The sequence below is a fragment of the Trichoplusia ni genome, unplaced genomic scaffold (genome assembly GCF_003590095.1).
Source record: "Trichoplusia ni isolate ovarian cell line Hi5 unplaced genomic scaffold, tn1 tig00000119, whole genome shotgun sequence".
In the NCBI taxonomy this organism is placed as follows: Eukaryota; Metazoa; Arthropoda; class Insecta; order Lepidoptera; family Noctuidae; genus Trichoplusia; species Trichoplusia ni.
In genome coordinates, this window is record NW_020799984.1 from 52,597 (window position 1) to 72,083 (window position 19,487).

Genomic DNA, 19,487 nt, shown 5'->3' on the forward strand with positions numbered 1-19,487 from the left:
CCTATTTCTATTCTAACACAAATCTAATATTAAAAATAAAATGGAACTGGTATTTTGAATAGCTATGTTTTTAAGTATACGAAAGTGAGAAAATGCATTGCTGATTGCATGTTTTACTGTAATCGAACCAAGATAGTAGAGTATATAATGTCTTCGAATCGAACATGTTATTTTCAAACGAAATTGTAAAAGGAGGTTCTCTTATCGTATGTATTTTATTTACATGTCTTTGGATAATTCAGAACTTCAGACTTGAACCGATGTTGTTGATTCTTTTTTCATTTAACGTGAAATATTTCATGTAGTTTTGCTCAGTAGTTTTTATTCGTAGCTTAGTTATTATTACTATCTGAAGGCTAGGATAATCATAATATACAAAAATAAATTATTTTGAACTTGTTAACGGAATCTGCTCCACAGACAAAATGACGCCGCAGCCAAATTGCTTTACTCTATGTGACAAAGTCAGACAAAGAAGCTCACTTCGTAAACGAATACGGGAATACTATAATTCTAATTGTAATCTGTGGTCTTCTTAAATGTTATTGATCGGTGGCGTATTCAAATACGACTCCAAATTATTGTTAGATTTGTTATTGTGCTGGTTTATGATTTATTCTTCAAAGGTAACGTAAATAATATGCTTGAAGACGTTGGAAATGGTGAATTGATAGCTCCTCGAATATCAGACAAGTTCGTACTCGAAGCAAAAGACGCTAAATACAATAAGATTGCGGGAAATATGAAGCCTGTTGAAAACACAGTTTTAGCGTCTCCGATTTTACAACATGAAACAGGTTATGATTTTAATGTTTTGCCAGTGAAATCCAGTTGCGATCAAAATGGATGCCATACTCCAGACTTACAAAAAGAAGAGCTCCATCAAAATAATGCCTCTCTAGTTGTTACCTTAGAAGAAAAATTACCGATCGCCGAAATTGTTGGAGATGATCTTTCAGATTCCTCAAAATATGTCGATTGTTACAAACGCAAGACAGAACGTGATCAGTCATCACTTACAGTTCTTGAAAAGCAAGCCACAGTAAATAAAGAAAACGAATTGAATGTAGAAGAAGTTGCTCCTTCTGTTAAACCTGAGTTATTAGTGCTTGAAACAAATGAAAATAACTGTCAAGAAGGTAAAATACATACTTCTGACAAAGAAAATTTAATAACAACATCAGCGGAAGACATTGTTGATGAATCCCTCACAGGAAATGGTCAAGAGAAGACTGAAAACAATGTCTCTGAAAGAGATGAGTTAGTAATCACTACTCCTGTAGAAAAAGAAACTCAGAATGAAAAATCTCCATCCCAAGACTCTGCAAATCAAGAAGTAGAAAAAGAACTGCCTGAGATAGCTGCAAGTGCCAAATATACAAGAAAAGAAAAAATAAGTACATCATCCACATCAAATGAAAAAATAGAAGAAGCTGAAGCAATTTCAGAAGATGATGGGGACAGTTCTTCCAGTGAAGAAGATGACGATGCTTCAGAAGAAGGCAGGACAGAATCTGAGTCTGAAACTGAAACGTCTAGCAGCGAGGTAGATGATCTGACAACTCCAAATAAAATACAAATGCATTGCCTAGATTTTAAAGGCAATGTCACTTTTCTGCTTACAAGCATGATCTAAATGCAAGATTTACACATCATATTATGATATTTTACAATCACACTTTTTATATGTATATAGCTAGTATTTTATGAGTATTTTTTTGATACAGGACAGTAAATTAGGCCAGGAAATGAGTGGTAGACAATATATTACTCATTATGAGCAGCAAAAGATAAAGGAATTCTACACACTGTATCCCCCGGGTAAAGTGGTTTTGCCTAGAGGATTTTTATTACATTTTTGTGCGTCAACACGCAGAGAAATTGTAAGTTTGAAGAGAGAGGACATCAATAATGCTCTGGTAGCTTTAGGTGAGTCATGTCGTCTAGTTGTTTTGTGACTAACTTTACAGAATTTTGTATTATATTATTATGGATTAAGAATATTCTTAACTGTGATTACATTCCCAAGGATTGGTTCTCTATTGTCTTCTTGGGCAACAATTGATCGTAAATGGGTATTTTGTTAAGATTTAAAATAAAAATCTGTCTAGATTCGCCTTCTCTTTCATGACTCATACAAACAATATGTTGACTCCAAAACATTTTACCCTTATAATCCTTATATTTTTTAGGTGCTGAAATAGCATTTATAGATTATCAAAAAGGTGACTTATTTGGATGGGTGCGCTTTAAAGAATCTTGTGAGGCACACAAAATCTTAAGCCAAATGCCTAATAACACACTATTGATAAAAACCGTGTATATGGTGTTTAAAAAGGTGCCCAAGAAGGAGGAAACGAAGTATTTAACTGAAGCGGGGAAGAGAATGTGTAAGCTACGCCAAAATAAGGTCAGCTTAGATAAGAAACTAAAAAAGCTCATGATAGAAAAAAAAAAATTAATCAAGCAACAAAAGAGGGATTTAAAAAAGTCAAAGCAGGAAAATCAGTCTTGATAATCTTGGGAATCTCATGATAATCTTTGAAATACAGTCAACTGCATGAATAGAAATGTTTTGATAATTACAGAGCCTTATTTCAACATTTTTTTGTACCAAACTTATGGGGTTGACTGTATATATTGTCCTTTTGAGCAACACATGGAAGGTATGATTTTTTTATTGTTAACTATTTTCTTAATACAACTGAATAAAAAATAAATCTAGAGTTAGATAAGCATGCTTTAATTAATTAAATTTTAAGTAAGGAATAAAAATGCAGTCCCATGGAAGTGGGTAATTTTTAGGCATGAAGAAATGCCTATAAATAATTTTATCTCGAAGAAAATTGGCTTATATTAAATCGAGCTTGTCCCAAATTATTAATTTAACTACCTACTGTAAATCACTATTTCGAAATATTTGTCTTTTTAAATGTTAGTTTTTCTTATTAAATTTTGCGCCACGGATCAACGTAGAACCGCGAGTCAATCTGTCTGTAGGCCTGTTTTATGGAACGCGTGCAGCTGACCATCCCTCTCCAACATGATATGTTTGCTTATTGTTGGACAAGGCAGAAACATAATGAAGGTAAGAGAGTGTGTGCGCGTTGTATTATATTATTGGCTTTTTTAGGGTGCCATACTCAAAGGGTAAAATCGGGACCCTATTACTTAAAGGCACCGCCGCGCGCCGGCTGTATGTACGTCTGTCATCAGGCTGTATCTATTCTAAGTTCGTACCTAATTCTTTATTAGAAAAATAAATACGTATAGAAATGAAGTATTCGTAAATAACATACCATTGACTACACAGCGGTCATATTATTAAATTACCTGTATGTGTAAATAGTAAGTTCAATTTTCTAGAATTGTACTCTCTGTCTCTGTACTAAGCTTCGGAGCACATTGCCACCGTATTGTCTATAAAAAGTTAATTCGTTGCAAATTTGTTTGCGCCTTGCAAGATTGAACCGATGAAGTAAAAAGCCGTAGTACTTCTGACCAGGGCCGGATTTAGGGGCCCAGAGGCCTCGGGGCAACAAAGGAGTGAAGGCCCCCTTGCCCCAAATTATTTTTCAAATAATATTAACAATTTTGTAGGTAAAAATGGCTGTAGGTAAAGGTAAAAGCGAAAAAAAATAGCAATTAGACTCCCGTGTTGTGCACAAAGGTACCAATTAAAATCTAAAAACGATTTGCAAATGGCAGTATATTATATAGGTAGCATAAGGTTAATATTTAAGTAACTTTAGTTAGTTATAACACATAATCGGACGTAAACCTGACGACGCACAATATTCGACTGAAACGCGAAATCTGAAAACTATTTTAAGCTAAACTGAATTCTGTGATCAAGTCCTAGACTTTTGATTTTAGTTATTTATTTTAGAGTATTACTTATTTGCTTTAAAATTTATCTGAAAAGTTCTAAGGACTTATATTTTCAAATCTAGGACCATTTGGCGTTGAAATGGAATAATACATACATAATAAAATAAGTACTATTTTTCAGTGAATATTATCAAAAATGTGATGTGAGTGTTTGACACCGTATTAGTCGTGAATTGAAAGGGTGGGTGGCATCCTATACGAGTGAATTTAATCCTAGTATTAAGAATATAACTATTGTATCCAATTGTGAGTCGTATTTTTAAGATTCACCTTTAGCATTAGATTGAACACTTTTTGTGTGTTTGTCTTATTATGTACGTGGTTTGTAGCGATTATTCTATTTGATTGGCACGATGAATAATAAAACTGATTTTTGTGTGTTACCATGATGTGCCAAATTGAAAATAGAAACGTCTATCCTGTATGAAAAACCGAATTGTAATAAAATAATCGTGTTCAATGAAAAATAAACGATGAAATGATATATGTTGTCTTTATTGCTACTACAGTCCTTACTATCATTCAAAACGGCAATTCTTGAATGTCTACTAAGGTTCAATTATTAGTATAGACCTATTCGTGTCCTCTTTGCGACGCGGAACAAATCAGAGCATTGAGAGCATCCGCTCGTAAACCTTCTCCCCACTTAAATATGATCCAGGCTACATCTTCTGTTGAAGCATTGTGAGTCGTATGAGGTATTGAGGAAAAAAAATAACGGAATAAATGTGTCTTTCAAGTCAGATTTACATTTGGATCGTTTAACTACTAATAATCTTTATTTACAATTTTACAGAGTTAAATATTTACAAGTTAAAAAAAAAAACAAAAAATAATTAAATCAAAGCATCAGAAATATTCAAAAATTCATCGGCATCGCCGCCGGCTGGGAGTGTGCCCAAAAGGCTGGCAGCATTGCCACGTTGAATGCCAATGCTAATCCTCTGAGCGAGGTAAAAGCCAGCCAACTACTTAAAAATTTAAAATAACGTAAATTAAATAAATAAGTCAGTAATGTTTTTGACCTTTTTTAAATTGCCTAATAAATGGAGTATAGTCCAAGTAAAGAATGCGAAATAATGTAGCTTTTGGCATAATTTAACTCAAGAATTTAATTTTGTACTTATATAATACTTTGATTCCCAATCTAGTTTATATTTTGCTAAAAATATGTAGTTAAACGTTCTGTTGGAATTTTGGGTTCAATACAGAATAAAGTACCATAATTTACATGTAGCTATCGTGGTAAATGCTCATTGCAATATTTATTTTGAGTTTGACAGTTATTGTCGAGATAGTTGACAGATGAGCAACAAAGGTACGCTATCCGAATGTCTTGGATTATTATAAATTAAATTAAATAAAACTATTGTGTCTTGATATTGTAGAACAGTGTATTATTGTAAATAAAATGAAGCCAGAGCTAGAAGGAGATGCTGAAGCAGCTCCTGTCACCGGCGACGTGATAGGAGATACCGCATACAGTGAACGTTTTGTCCTCAAAATATTGTTAAAACTCGCTAATTTAGACACTCTCAAGGATGAAATAAAGGACAAAGCGTTCGAAGACGACCTCTGCATACTGTGGGATATGACTGCCGAGAAAGATGTCGTGTTATTCCTTCAGAAACACGATGTACTGAAGCTGTTCAACTTTGCACTGCCAGTCATAGAAATACCGAGGATTATTGAAATTATCGTCGGTATAATAGGGAACATGTGCTGCCAAAAGGAAGTTGTCAATGTGCTAACGAGAATGGAGGGTTTATTGGGCATCCTTATAGACTACATCAACACTGACGACAGTTTGGTTCTGCTTCAACTACTACGATTGGTCAGCGCCTGTCTGTTCTTAGCAGACGACACTGAGCTTGATATCTGGATGGATCTGTTCAAGAAGATTGATTATTCTAATGCTCTATACTTTATATTAAGAAATTCTTCCAACAAAGAACTATTAGTCACAGCCTTAGAGAACTTCAACACTGTGTGTTCATATTGTAACAATGAGCAGTTGAGAACCAAATTTTTTACTCATTTCATTATAACTGAGGCTCTGGACTCACTAATAATAGCTTTCACAGAATTAACAGTCAATCAAAAAGACCGTTTTATAAAAGGAGATTTGGAAAGAATGCTTGTTGTGAGTCTGCAGATAGCATTAAATCTAGTTGGTTTTGAAAAGTCTTCTGAAATCTACATAAACTGTACAGAAAATGTTTTGACCATGATAAATGTGATACTGAGTTATTATGAGAACAAATTGGTGGTTCACAAGGAGATTGAGACAGACTTGGTAGATATTGTTGAGTCAACAAATACAATAGTCCAAGTTTTGCAGGGTACCTGCGATCCCGACAAATATGTGCATCTGGGTTACAGTATTTGGAAGGCGACATGCTCTATCATAAAATCAGATAAAAACGGTTCTTCCTTTGAGGAATGTGACAAGGATGAATTAAAAGAGTTTGTGTACAAAATTAAACCTGCTTTGGCTATACTTATATTTAATTATTTATCAAAATGTACAGAGGATAACTTGTTGAAAGTACTGGACCATATTGGAGCAGATTACGACAATATCATGGCTTTGCTGAAGGATGATGCTTTAAAAACGACAGTGTCTAACAGAGCAGCAAACTATAGAACTAGATTAAAAGATAATGTCGATTCATAATAAATAATGTTCTTAGTATTTGTGATTTTATTGTAAAGAAACCTTTCTGCATTAATATATTATAATAAGTATAATGATTATGTGTGAATTTTGTATACGGGTAAAGTTTTTGTTTTCGAATAGACTATCTCGTTTTGTCATCATGGAATAATAACGTGATTTTATAACTTATAATTGACAATTCAAATAAATTTAAAATAAGCTACTCTATAAGTTGACTTGAAATATCTTACACATGTTCACAAAGAACAAAAACGCCTTTTTTCTAAGGCATCCACTTAATTACTGGTTTTTAATTAAAAGTTTGGAAACTTAGTATACCACCCACTTGTGACACCACAAACAGTTGTCACTTCTTTAGCAAATTGTTCAGGACTTTGCTTTTTTATTTTAGGCAGCCCCATGTCTCCATGAAAATTCAATGGTGCCTGATTAGAATAATTTGTAGCTATTCAAGTTTATCACGAAATTACATAAAATCAACAACGTCGGGAGCGAAATCAAACCACAATATGTATATAGGATTATATATTTTTTTACACATTATGAAGCAACATTTACATTACCATAAACGAGTTTTACACCGGCGCGTGCGCACCGGACTAAAACTATTCGAATGTAACAGTACATAATAACAAAACAAAGCTCATACATTCACATCTGTCATACTGCTCACACAATGATATGCTCCTCACATAAAAAACGACACAATACTGAAAAGGAAAAAGGAGATTAATAAATTTACATATATTAAATGTACTTATAAACTAACTAACCACGAGCCTACGTAACCCACGACTGGGTAAAAAACGCACGAACTTTTTAAATATCAATTTGTATATAGTTTACATAATATATCGTTAGAGATAATAAAAACAGAATAAAGACTAGACTTTACACTGATCAACGACAAATTGGCTAACAGCAACATATCGCGAGCGGCCTCCGAGCGGGCGACCCGAACATAACGCCCCCGCCCTCCGCTAACTAAAACAAAAACACTTGTGACCGATATCCGTCGCCCGCAACGAGTCGCACCATAACATACATATAAACGTTACATGTTACCTACTCAATAAGTTACATAAATTATTTCAATTTAAAACGATTCTTAGGCTTCTGAATAACATAATTATAGCATGTAGTACCATGACAAAACCCAGTTTCGCTACGCGCAGTAGTCTAAGTAGCGACCATGTCTCGCAGCCACGTTTACAATTCACGCGTCAACATTGTATGGATCCCTTAATCTAGAAGGAACAGCCGTATGCGGCTCTAGAGGCAACAACGCGCATTTTATATTGAACAGACCATGTAAAATTATATGATCGTTCAAATCGCTATCTTAAACTAACCTCCTCCAAAAATACCTTATAAATATTAAAAGTTAGAATGTCTATATTACCGAACGATATAATATTTGTGTGGGTACAATACATAACGACATTCACAACTTCACATAATATATAAACACATTATTCAGGTACATGTGAACATTTTTACATAACAATCCGTTCGGGCCTCTCACCGCGTGAATTGTGAAGGTGTTGTGTTAACATGGTCAGGTAGTTAGAGGACTGCGTCAAAATAATATTTACAAATAAATCGTAGCGGAAAAAGCCGCGGGTGACACGAACGAAGGTAACACTTTGTACCATCAGATATGTCGGCGTGTACTGTACATGTGCGGGCTGTACCCACTGCCTGCATGCAACATCAGTTCGTGTTCACTTGTCGCGGGGATCGGACGCGTCGTGCGTAAATCACTTTATTACTATTTAATTAACGAAGTATTTTATAAATTCTATTTTATTTTAAACATTTAACACTGAGATTGATATTGAAAATTCTATAGGCTGAGCTAAAGTAAGGGATTACATTTAATCACATATACGACGCGTCCGATCCGACAAGTCAACACGAACATACGATAAACTTAAATAATTTCGACACATTTCAACTTCGCTTCGATAAAAACTAATTCACTTACGTTTCGTCGGTAAAAATACAATTTGTAAAATACCTTTACATACATTTATGTAGGAAATGAAATAAAATACCGGATCAAATATAATAATATCCGGTGTTTAGAATAAGCCAATTCGTTTATGGTCCGATTTTGGCACATCACGTTCGACATACATAATAAATAATACTATTTTGACTGCGAACGATGGCAGTGTCGAGATGAACCTTAACTCTTCGACAGAAGAGTGAAAATTGATTAAACAATCGTCGCCAAGTTCTGATAAAGGGTGTTACAAATACTATATTTGTTCAAAATCACGATTTCAGTGCGAGATACATCGCCACATGAGATAAAGCATCGCAACAAGAACAATAATCATTCTACGATAAAAACTCTTTGGTACATTTTTGTGAGCAACGACAGCGTAACTGAGTATAATCCTTACAAGCGATTATGAACATTAGCGATACCAAAATACTGTTGCTTGGACCTTATCCGCGTTACAAGTCGTACAGAGTGACCAGTCCCTCACTGTCGGCGTCCCGCTGATGACGTCACCACTGGAATGTTCGCATCGACCACGTTCCACCGCACGGCTGATCCCCACAAATACATATTGCTTTCATAATAAGCGTATTTTATCCATTAAGAGTAGGTACGATACATTCAAAATTTTTTTGTACTTACACAATCTAAACACGAGTAAATATTTTAACAACCTACATTTCCCCGTCTTCGTTGTCTTGATCGGACAGCTTGAATAGTGAAGGACAGCTACGGGGTCCACACAGAGAACATTGCAGAATAAATATTAGGAATCCACGTTCAGTCTGTGATGGCGGCCGAGATTCCCCCCCCCCCCCTACGCGCCGGAGAAGCCGTACACCTCCAACACTCGGATCTCGAAGTCCCCGCTGGGGCACAGCGGCGGGTTGTTGAACGTCGAGCAGCGGTCCGTCTTGCCGAACCTGATGTTCTCGTCCATCCAGATCGCCTGCCCGTCACTGTAACATACGCCATATTATAGGAAACATCCAATTTTATAACAGTACGACCATAAAATTGGCATGCTGAACAGAGATACAAGACATCGCCATCTGTATCTCACATTCACACCAATTATTGGCCATGCTATCCATTACAAATGAAACGAAATGAGGTTACTTGGAGTTACATGTGATGATGACAACAGTCGGTTACCGGACACCTCCCAGGTTCGGAAGTACCATGCAACAATCATTCAGCTACAACAGACAGGTGGCGAACACACAAGGGCTCCGAGGTATTGATTGTAAGTGGGGGCCACACAACACTCGTTGACATACCCTCCACCGATAGTGATCATAGTGTTATCAGCGGCCATGAAGAGAGAGTTGGCGTGGGGGGTGCGGGCCTCAGCCTCGCCTTCGACCTTGGTGTCTTCCTGCAGACAGCCCACCCAGGGGTACTTGGCCCGCAGTGGATGCAAACTGGAAATACGAAATATCAATAGTATATTGACACTGACCCTCCTCCGATAGTGATCATCTTGGAGTCGGCAGCCATGAAGAGTTCGGATCCGTGTGCTACCCGCTCTTCTCCCTTTCCGTCGTTGCCGGCCGTGCAACCCACCCACGGGTACTTTGCGCGCTCCGGGTATAGGCTGTAAGCGAATTAAGGGTTGATGCAACATGCTATGATTTTGTACAGGGTTAATACGAGGGCTGGTACAACAATTGTGAGGTACAGGTTACGTCGGGATTGTCTTTTGTAAAATTTGATATCGATTTACATCAAAAATAGCTCTTTTTATGATTTGATCCCTAATGTCTTTATTTTTAGGCTCAATGTTGGCTAGTGGCTAACCAACGTTTATGAGCCCATGCAGTGTTCACTAAAGAAATGTGATGCATCTACACTTGTTTTTTAAACGAAGTACATAAATGGTGTTTGATGAGAAATAATATTAGATACGATACGAAGAAATACATAAACTAACAACATAAATAAAGTACAACACAGAAAAATCTATTTTATTATATGAATAAAAGGGGTGATTTTTAAATGCTGGCATAAGCCTTAAAATATTTAAAATGTTAGTAAAACACATAACAACATAAAACATATATAAAAGCAGTTATCACCGGAATACCTTTAGATATCGGACACAAAATAAAGGAAGAAGAAAAAAAAAACTGTATGAGATAACTTTATGTACAAAATATACATGATACCAGAAAAAATACAGACACGTACAATATATTTTGATGGACATATACCTTAGCTAATATGAACTCAATAAATACACAAATAAAATACGTATGTTAGAGTAAAAAACATGATTTTTAACATATGTAGAACTAGAATAATAAAAATAAATTAGGCAATAAGAGGGAAGTTGGGCTAGATGGACTTACTACCTGTTTATGCTCTATCTGATTGAATAGGGGAAAAACTGTTTTCTGGAGTTCGCTACGGCTGCTACAAATTTTTATAACAGACATACATCCCTTCAAATTAAAATAAATGACAAGATTTTCATTACAAAAGTGTTTTCATGACTTTTCAGTAAGATGACAAAGTTCATCAACTAATTGGTATAGATAATGGTGCCCGGGTCTGTGGTTACCTGAAGAGGAATGTCTCCCCGGTGCCGAAGTAAGCCTGGCGGTTGCCGCGCTCGTCCTTCTGGTTGCGCTCGAACCACCGCGTCGAGCAGTACGCGCCGAACACCTGGAACGTTTTAGAGGAATGTTAGGCACAAGGTTTATTTTTGACTTGAAATATACAATTATTATGGAACTTTCTTTAAGAGCCTACACATTAAACCATTTCACAAGCTACTAAACTGATAGTTTTTTTTAATTTAAAAAAAAACGGCTCTTGCATTAAGGAATTTAATCCTTGTGTCGTCACATGCACAAAGACACACAGATTCAGAACAAGCATCATTTCAGAACGAGCACACGTGAATCACACGAATCCTTATCCTAAGCGGGGATCAAACCCGCGACCCGTCGCGCTAATTAGTAGTAGTTAGTAGTGAAGTCGTGATATATAAGTTATTGGAGATAATGTGAACTTTAAGAAAATCAGAAGGAAGGTCGCAGCTTACTTCAAACCGCGATAGCAACAGTTAAGAGCTTACTTATAGTATGCTTGGAATCAAAATAAAATATGCTCCAATATGGTGTTTGAATAGTGATATTAAATTAGTGAACTCATATACTCACTTCGTTGTTACATGTCTTGATCATGAGCAACGTAGGTTCATGATGCTCAACCCGCACGTAGAATGTCGTTAGCGAGCAACCGTGCTCCTCGGTCGTGTATAACAACACTGGCTGGTACATAGTGATGCGAACCGGCAACCACGACCATAGAGTGAACAGCTGTAACGTTGAAACATGTTATAGATGGCGCTTTTGTATTTTTTGTCTTTAGTAGTCTAGTCTATATGAGTTACTGTTTCTAATCTAACAATGATCTAAATATTCTGGCTAATTAATGACTTCTAGAGCTAACATCAATAAAATAAACATATTAACTATTAATGTAAAGTTTATAAAATTATTGTTCAGATAAATTTCGTAAATTGGTTTATCTTTTTTTTTATGTATTGAATTACGTTATACGTAATAAACACGTCATAGTACGCTATTTTTAATGACGTTTTGTTTTACCAACTAAGTTTATCTGTAGAAATTTATAAAAAAAAAGATTTCGAAAAAACTTTTACTTTTAATTTAACAAAAATCTGATACAAATTTTTATTTATTTATGATAATAAAAATAGGAATAAAAAGATTTATTGATTATATTTATTCAGCTGGCAACATCGTAATGACGTCACAGTTAGTGGTGTTGTATTAGTGAACGTGTACAAGTGACTGGTGCGTTAAGTGCGCTGTCTAAACAATACACGAGTACAGTTCTACAGTTATTGTGAAAGTGCAATATCTTACAATTAATTGATAAAACAATTTATTATTTTAAATAATTGTCTGCTTTTTATGGACGATTTTGGCTGCGATTCGAAAGAACTATGTTCTTCTTAGCGATGGGACTCCCTAGACTTTATTAAGAGTATTTTAATCTAAACTAGGGAACTTTACTTTTAAACGTTACAGAGGTTACCGGTGCCGGATAAACATGACATGCTTTATTACTCCAGTCAATGTGCCAAAGTATACACATAAATTTTTATTTTTTCTATGTCGTATGTGCAGATAGCCAGACTACAGGGTTTGGCTTCTTAACCGGACTTATATCCATTAAAGTCTCTAAGTTTTCAACTCAATACAACAATTATACAAATTAAATAGTTCAATATAAGATAGCAGTATAAAGATTAAATATTTTGAGGATATATTTCACTATATTGTTAATTTATTATCAATAACTCAATAATTTCAATACTGTAAAAAAATCAAGCGATTTTAGACCCTACCACCTACAACTTAAGGTATATTGCACTCTCACGTGAATAAGGACAAATAGGTACATATTGACATATCATGCAACATTAAATAATAAAATAAAACAGTTATTCAGCTCACATTAGAGCAGGTTCACAACATCGATAAAGCAAAAAAGAAAGCATTTTTACATTGTTAGGGGTACTTAATTATATATCTACATGTTTCTTATTAAAGTCAAGAAAGATTTGTATTTAATAATTCATGCTTTTTACAAAAAAACTTTTGTATAAATTCTCTTTTTTTTTTTGAAGTACGATGAAACTCTGAGAGAGATGTTAACGAATGATATTTAAATATGGTTTTCAGGGTAACAACTATAAGGTAACTATATGTAAAAACATTCAAGGGGTAGATAAAAAAATATTAAAACCTAAACAAAAAACATCTATTGAAACTACTCAACAACTTACAGACATAACGGCATTTTCTCGTAATTCAGTATGTACCTTTAAAAAGGTGAATATTTTGGAAAAACACAACTTTTTTTGGGTACTAAGGAACATAATTATTATTTAAAACTATCTAGGTATTATTTGTAATTCTAAAATCTAGAAGCTAAATTTTTCATAGGTATTGAAATAAATCTAAAATTAAATGTCTAGTGTACCTAATGTCATAGGATCCAAAGCTTTAAAAGCAAATTAAGGTTTTTCTGTTGTAACTTGTGAAAATGAAAAGTTAATTTAATGTTTCTAAAATATCTCCTCTAATATATTTTAATATCATTATATACTTAATTTACATGTAGTAATAATTTTGCATCTAAAAGTAACTAGGGCATGCATTGTTTACGTTAATTATCTTTTGGGTACATGTTTTTTTAATCTTCAAATTTGTTTAAGAAAACAAAAGGTCCGTGAATCGGAAAAGTATAATTTCAGTTCAGGCAACTTATTATGGAATATAAAAAAATAAATTGAAAAACTTAGTTTTGTTTTATGATAACCCATTCGGTTATGCTAAAATTAAAGTATACCCGCCAGTGTTTTAGCTAAATTATAATTTTAATTGGCTAAAAAACAGGAGGTTAAGTTGCACATATTTTCCCACGCTTTTATACACTCACTTTCTTGTTTGTATATTGTAATCTATCAATTTATTATTATATAGCAATATCTACATGCCCAAGTTTTACTAACAAATATACAAGTATAATGAATGTGCCTAGCTATAGTATATTACCTAGCTATGTGTGACGCCAAGCACTACTTAGGTGCAACTAGATACAGTGTGTGGTGTTCATGCAAGTACAGGGCTCCGTAGGTGGCCTCATCCTGTATAATTTTAGTAGAATTAAGGTACTAATAAGGAGTTCAAATCATGTTTTGTGTTAAAGTCTGTAAAGTTAAAGGATTTTTTTTTTGTAATGAAATTAAAATGCTCAGTGTTGTGTGTATATATTTCTTTAAACTTCAAAATACGTATTGTAAAGGAATAAGTTTTTATACAGAAAGAGAAAAATGGGAAACATTGAATTTTATTTTATTCAGTAAGAATTATTTTGTACAAAATAAATTTATATCAAATGCAAAATCTCTGACACGAACGTGGATTATACGAAAATAAAAAGACAACATTAATGTATAATTAAACCTACGGAACCCACTGTAAAACGATCTACAAAATGTGCTCAAAAATAATAATAATGTACTACATTTACAAGTGCCACCACGACAACTATATCCCTTGTTATGTTGAACAAAGTTGTTCGATCAAACCTTCTGCCTTAGGTCTGATGCGTGGTGATGTTGATCCTTGAATACCGCGTTAGGGAATGGGAACCACAGGGCCAGATGGTGGGAGCGTGGGCTCTGCGAACACCGATGACCACGGTGGGGTAATGATACTAGTGACCAAATGATTTTCACTCATCATTATAGGGATACTATCACGATAACACGGTCTCAGTTTTACATAAAGTGATGCTGTTTGGACCTCATTAGTTATTGTATTGGCACTGTACAAAATAAACACTTGAACAACAACAAAAAACAGACGCACATCAGCCGTCATGCACACTAGCTTACACGTACTTACCATAGAAAACGCAAATAAAATATCAAATTAAAAAACAAGCTTAATATTCAAGTCGATTCCTCCAAAGCGTAGCTCCGGAAGAATATTTAAAAAATAAAACACCTAGTGACAAGCGGTGCATCTAAACATCGATATAATGTCGCAAGCTCTCAATAGGGGCGACACTTATATTTGGTGACTTAATACTTGTATCTTACTTCACTCTGGTCTAGAATCTGCGACCTGATCGCTTGGATTGGGAAAACGCCCATCGATAGGGCGCGCGGGCCCGGCGAATGTGAGCCCTAACGGGAAAATCGTCACACAGTTAGCACTCACACAAAACAATCGATTACATGCGACCTTCACATCACTATTGTCGATATTCTCTCAACATGACTGTTAATTTCTCAAGCTATGTCCAATTGTTATGGCATTTTGTACAACTCCATCGGCTCTTGGGAGCCTCAAACAAATATCACGCGCATGCCATATGTCAATCGCATTGACATTGTTTTATTATAGAAAAGGAAATATATTTTACATAAGGAGAGACACACTGAAAACAATGAGAGAAACATGAATAAATCAGACATTCAAAGCGAATGATATGAATGTTCGATATCCTTCATTCGTCTTAAATATATTAATGACAATTAAAATAGTATCGTATGATCACATCGACGTACACAACAATATTCATTCACAGATGTTGGCTACACAGACCGAACATAACATAACGGTGGCGTCGACAAACCAAAGATATGTATCGTACATCAAGTATTACATTATACTGGATTATCGTATTATCGAATCTGTATAATTCGATGTAAAGTTAGTCGTGTTAGGGTTGCAATCGAATGAATTTAATGATAAATAAAAGCCAAAGCCACGCCTAAGTCGTCGTAGTACAATACCATTTGTTTGCATGTTTCCTCAGACATTCTCTGCGAACCAAGTAAAATAAACCGATATACAAATATATTCTTTATATATTTGTGGATGTGCAGTGTGTAGTTAGGATATAATCGTCGTGACTGTTAGCATTAAAGCTACCCGTAAGCAGACAGATACCTATACGTGGCATATTCAATTTACTGAAAAACATATAAACCATGTGAATAATAATTTAATAAATTAAGCCTCCAATTATATTTCATATAAAAAGGCTGCATTTATAAAACACGTGTGAAATAAACTAATAAGCCCTGAAGAACTCCAAAATATAAGTATGGTAATTTACCCATACTCGATCAAAAACAATCACGACTAAAAATACATAAGAATTTAATTAAACACAGTATATAATGAAGCTTATATCACATAATATATACCGGAGCAACAGACACCTGTCGAATATATAAGTATGAGTAGATATAAGTATACGTTGAGTGTGTGTTGAGTGGTGGGGTTACTGACCTCGCGGATGGTGAGCGTGTGGGACATCATCTGGATGTTGACTTGCGACTGACTGGTGGGCAGGTTGTCGGAGGAGCGCGAGCGGACCAGCCGCGACCCCGTGATCACCTGCTTCGACTTGAGGGTCATCTCAGTCTTGATGAACACCCGCGATATGTACTGTGAACTGTGGAACAAGTTGATTAGTATCTTCAAATAATTCAATAACACTAACAATATCCGCTTTTTAATATGTGTTCAGAAAACTCTATGGCATTAGAAAAAATGAATAATACTCTCAAAATTCCTTTAGATACTTGGTATAATAAAGAAACACTTAACTATAATTATATAGAGATTTTTAGGAAAACAAATCATCAAAGTCAATTACAACAAAACCGTTGTTATAATAAATAATAAAAAGGCTTTCAAATCAAATAGGAGAAAAGCTGCCAAAACAAAAACCCTGTTAGCGGGATTAAAAAAAACAGAATCGCAAAATAAATAAACTCCAACATCGGTACAATTCCCATATTAACATAGAAAATCCTAATCCGACCCAAATTCCGTATTTGTTCCAAAATTCGTCTCATTTACATACTCCGATTGCGAAGAATTCATTATGTATTCAACTCACACACCTGCATATAAAAAGCCTAATGAACGCCTGTCAAGAAAAAAACTTTGACAAAGTTACTCAAATTCTAAGTATGAAATAAGAAATTTAAATAATTTTCCCGCTGATGAAGTATATTTCGTTCCGAATTGAGCAACTTTATAAGTGCTTAAGTGGCCGAAGTTTTGAGAGGCGACAATTTGTGTTTACTTCGTTGCCAGAAACATTTTGAAACAAAATTTGTAGATTGTTTTACGTAAATGTTAAATTATATTGGGAACAACGATGGTATACTGTAATTAGAGTAAAAGTTCTTGGGAATATGAGCAGAAAGCCGAAAGTTGAATAACAGGATTACTGATAGATAATAACATGTCTTGCCTTAAGTAATTTTCTGGAAGGATGAGCTGGACTAAGCAGAAGCACAGTTTAGTTTGTCATTTTTACGCTTTGGAAAACACCAAGATGCCAACCATTATGCTATGCTAGGAGGTAATCAATTCGACCGTATTTATGCTTTTTTGTTTGTTCGCGTCTAACATCGTCGTTTATGAAACGAATTTGATGTTTTTTTTTGGAATGAAGAGATTTAAAAGTCCCGTAATAAGGAAGTCAGGGTCGTTGAAAAAAATCATAGGGGCGACTAGTGTTTCGTAACTTTTTTCATAGTCACTTACCCCAAAGGACAAAAATTACCTTAAAGCCCTTATACTGAAAGCGGTCCTGAGCAGCTTGGTGGGCGACGCGGGCATGTTCCTGCAGAACTTGTCGATGGCGTGGTCCACGCCGTTCTTCGTTGCCTCGGCGTACCACTCCGAGTTCTGGTTCGAAGCGTGCTTGTTGAACAGAATGAGGATCGAGAGCGCCACTCTGTAGAATACCTGGGGATTGACAAGTTAGTTAATATAGTATCTTATTTCATTCACGGGATAACGCCATGCAACATTTGGATGAACACAGTGCTTGAGATCTTTATTCTAATTGGATTAATTATATAATTAATGCAGTTCAGTGGTTCTTGAATTGAACAGCATCTTTGATCTTTTAGTTGCAAGGGCGTTATAGGGATTCGGGGATATTGCTGAATATCTTATTGGAGTGCATGAATGAAAATAACCTTAAAACTGACGATCTCCTGATTGGATTCACCAGTCGTCGATTAATAATACAGGTTAAGCAGCTTACGTTACGGGTAGTCAGAAGCAAGAAAAGCTGACAACCAGTCAAAATAAGGGATATATCGTGTTACCCTAGTAACTAGGTTGAGGAGTTCAGATAGACAGTTCGCTTCTTGTAAAACACTAGTACTTAGCTGAATCCCGTTAGACTGGAAGCCGAACCCGACCTTGTAAAAGGCTAGGATGATGATTCAATATAAGTCCTGTAGTGAAATACTGCCACATACCTTGATCCCTTCATGGAAGAAGCAGTCGAGGACCCTGACGAGGTGCGGGAAGGGCAGCGCGGCCAGGATCCACCACTGCCAGTCGGCGTAGATCCGCTCGGGGCCGATCGCGCCCGACAGCCGCGACAGATGCTGCGCCGCTGACTTCTGCAAACAACCCATCTGTGTATATATTCTAAGGAATAATCAGATATGAAAACCTGATCATGCTTTTGAAGACATCGTGTTGGATACTGACGATGGATTAGGTATTGATAACATCAGAATGTCTTCTAGAAAGGATTTTTTTAAGGCTCTTGATTAGAGTTCTTATTACATTGGAAGAAAATAACGATTAATATAGACATAAATACAAAATACAGTTTTCCGTAAACAATATCGATATGAAATCACACATCGTTTAAGGTGTGTCCCCTAAATGACCACAAATGTCATTAACAATGAGTCAGAGTATCTCTGATGCAACCATCGTCACAAATATCAACCGTCATTAACATTTACTTTTATCGAATAAATCGATTAAAGTTCAAGAGTACCGATCGATTTTTAGCTCGATGGTCGTGGTCGTTCACCTCTGTTTATTATTGAGTCGATAAATAGTGGTGTGCCCTTCGTGATATCGTTATCGACGGCTTATTGTTAGACTGGCACGTGACGTGCGAAATAGAATCAGACACGCTAATTATATTAGTAATAGTAGTGGTGTGTTGCGTCCCTGTTATTTGAAGAGTGGTTTTTTATTTTTAAAGAGTCACATGATACGGGTTCCCTGACTTCTTTTGCATCTGTGTGGCGATCATATCTATATTATTTGTAAACAACTCAATTGACGGTTTAATTTCCTTTCATGTGTTTAACTTCTTGGAATGACACATAATAAAACGAGTTTTAGGTACTTTCCCAAAAAAATATCTATAGAAATGAACGAGGGTTTGTAATTTAAAATATTATGAATTAAGAGTGTATTCAATGGGTTCCTTAATTTATCAAAGGGGCTTCATCCTAATGAATTAAGTAACACAAATAAAAGGTATTTTGAATGAATAACCAACGGG

The 19,487-nt window shown here is 35.3% G+C and overlaps 3 protein-coding genes across 11 annotated transcripts in view; 2 read left to right on the forward strand and 1 right to left on the reverse strand.

Annotated features, from left to right (window-relative positions):
• Nucleotides 1–15: 15 nt before the first annotated feature.
• Nucleotides 16–4,375, forward strand: LOC113506908. The gene is made up of 3 exons (XM_026889747.1): nucleotides 16–1,546; nucleotides 1,728–1,929; nucleotides 2,193–4,375. Exons 1-3 carry the CDS (start codon nucleotides 641–643, stop codon nucleotides 2,513–2,515), a joined length of 1,431 nt encoding a protein of 476 aa, XP_026745548.1. The 5' UTR covers nucleotides 16–640; the 3' UTR covers nucleotides 2,516–4,375.
• A 694-nt stretch (nucleotides 4,376–5,069) lies between these two features.
• Nucleotides 5,070–6,586, forward strand: LOC113506914. The gene has a single exon (XM_026889763.1). It carries the CDS (start codon nucleotides 5,303–5,305, stop codon nucleotides 6,566–6,568), a length of 1,266 nt encoding a protein of 421 aa, XP_026745564.1. The 5' UTR covers nucleotides 5,070–5,302; the 3' UTR covers nucleotides 6,569–6,586.
• A 495-nt stretch (nucleotides 6,587–7,081) lies between these two features.
• LOC113506912 (TBC1 domain family member 24) overlaps nucleotides 7,082–19,487 on the reverse strand; it is an 82,496-nt gene continuing 70,090 nt past the window's right edge. For 4 of the 9 annotated variants that reach the window (XM_026889758.1, XM_026889759.1, XM_026889760.1 and 1 more), the window contains 8 exons: nucleotides 18,433–18,579; nucleotides 17,724–17,908; nucleotides 16,433–16,598; nucleotides 15,931–15,960; nucleotides 11,750–11,908; nucleotides 11,146–11,249; nucleotides 9,863–10,006; nucleotides 7,082–9,541 (listed from right to left, as the gene is read on the reverse strand). In XM_026889758.1, coding sequence (XP_026745559.1) covers nucleotides 9,400–9,541; nucleotides 9,863–10,006; nucleotides 11,146–11,249; nucleotides 11,750–11,908; nucleotides 15,931–15,960; nucleotides 16,433–16,598; nucleotides 17,724–17,908; nucleotides 18,433–18,579 — 1,077 coding nt within the window. In that variant the 3' untranslated portion in view covers nucleotides 7,082–9,399. Of the gene's footprint in view, nucleotides 9,542–9,862; nucleotides 10,007–10,044; nucleotides 10,180–11,145; nucleotides 11,250–11,749; nucleotides 11,909–15,930; nucleotides 15,961–16,432; nucleotides 16,599–17,723; nucleotides 17,909–18,432; nucleotides 18,580–19,487 lie in introns of all 9 variants that reach the window. The other 5 variants (XM_026889761.1, XM_026889756.1, XM_026889753.1 and 2 more) reach the window with 4 other exon arrangements.

Excerpts from the sequence above, each read along its gene's own strand:
- LOC113506914 (XM_026889763.1), top strand. The coding sequence starts at position 5,303 with ATGAAGCCAGAGCTAGAAGGAGATGCTGAAGCAGCTCCTGTCACCGGC.
- LOC113506908 (XM_026889747.1), top strand. The coding sequence starts at position 641 with ATGCTTGAAGACGTTGGAAATGGTGAATTGATAGCTCCTCGAATATCA. Across the intron at positions 1,547-1,727 it reads CTGAAACGTCTAGCAGCGAG|GACAGTAAATTAGGCCAGGA; the intron begins GTAGATGATCTG and ends TTTTTGATACAG. Across the intron at positions 1,930-2,192 it reads TAATGCTCTGGTAGCTTTAG|GTGCTGAAATAGCATTTATA; the intron begins GTGAGTCATGTC and ends TATATTTTTTAG.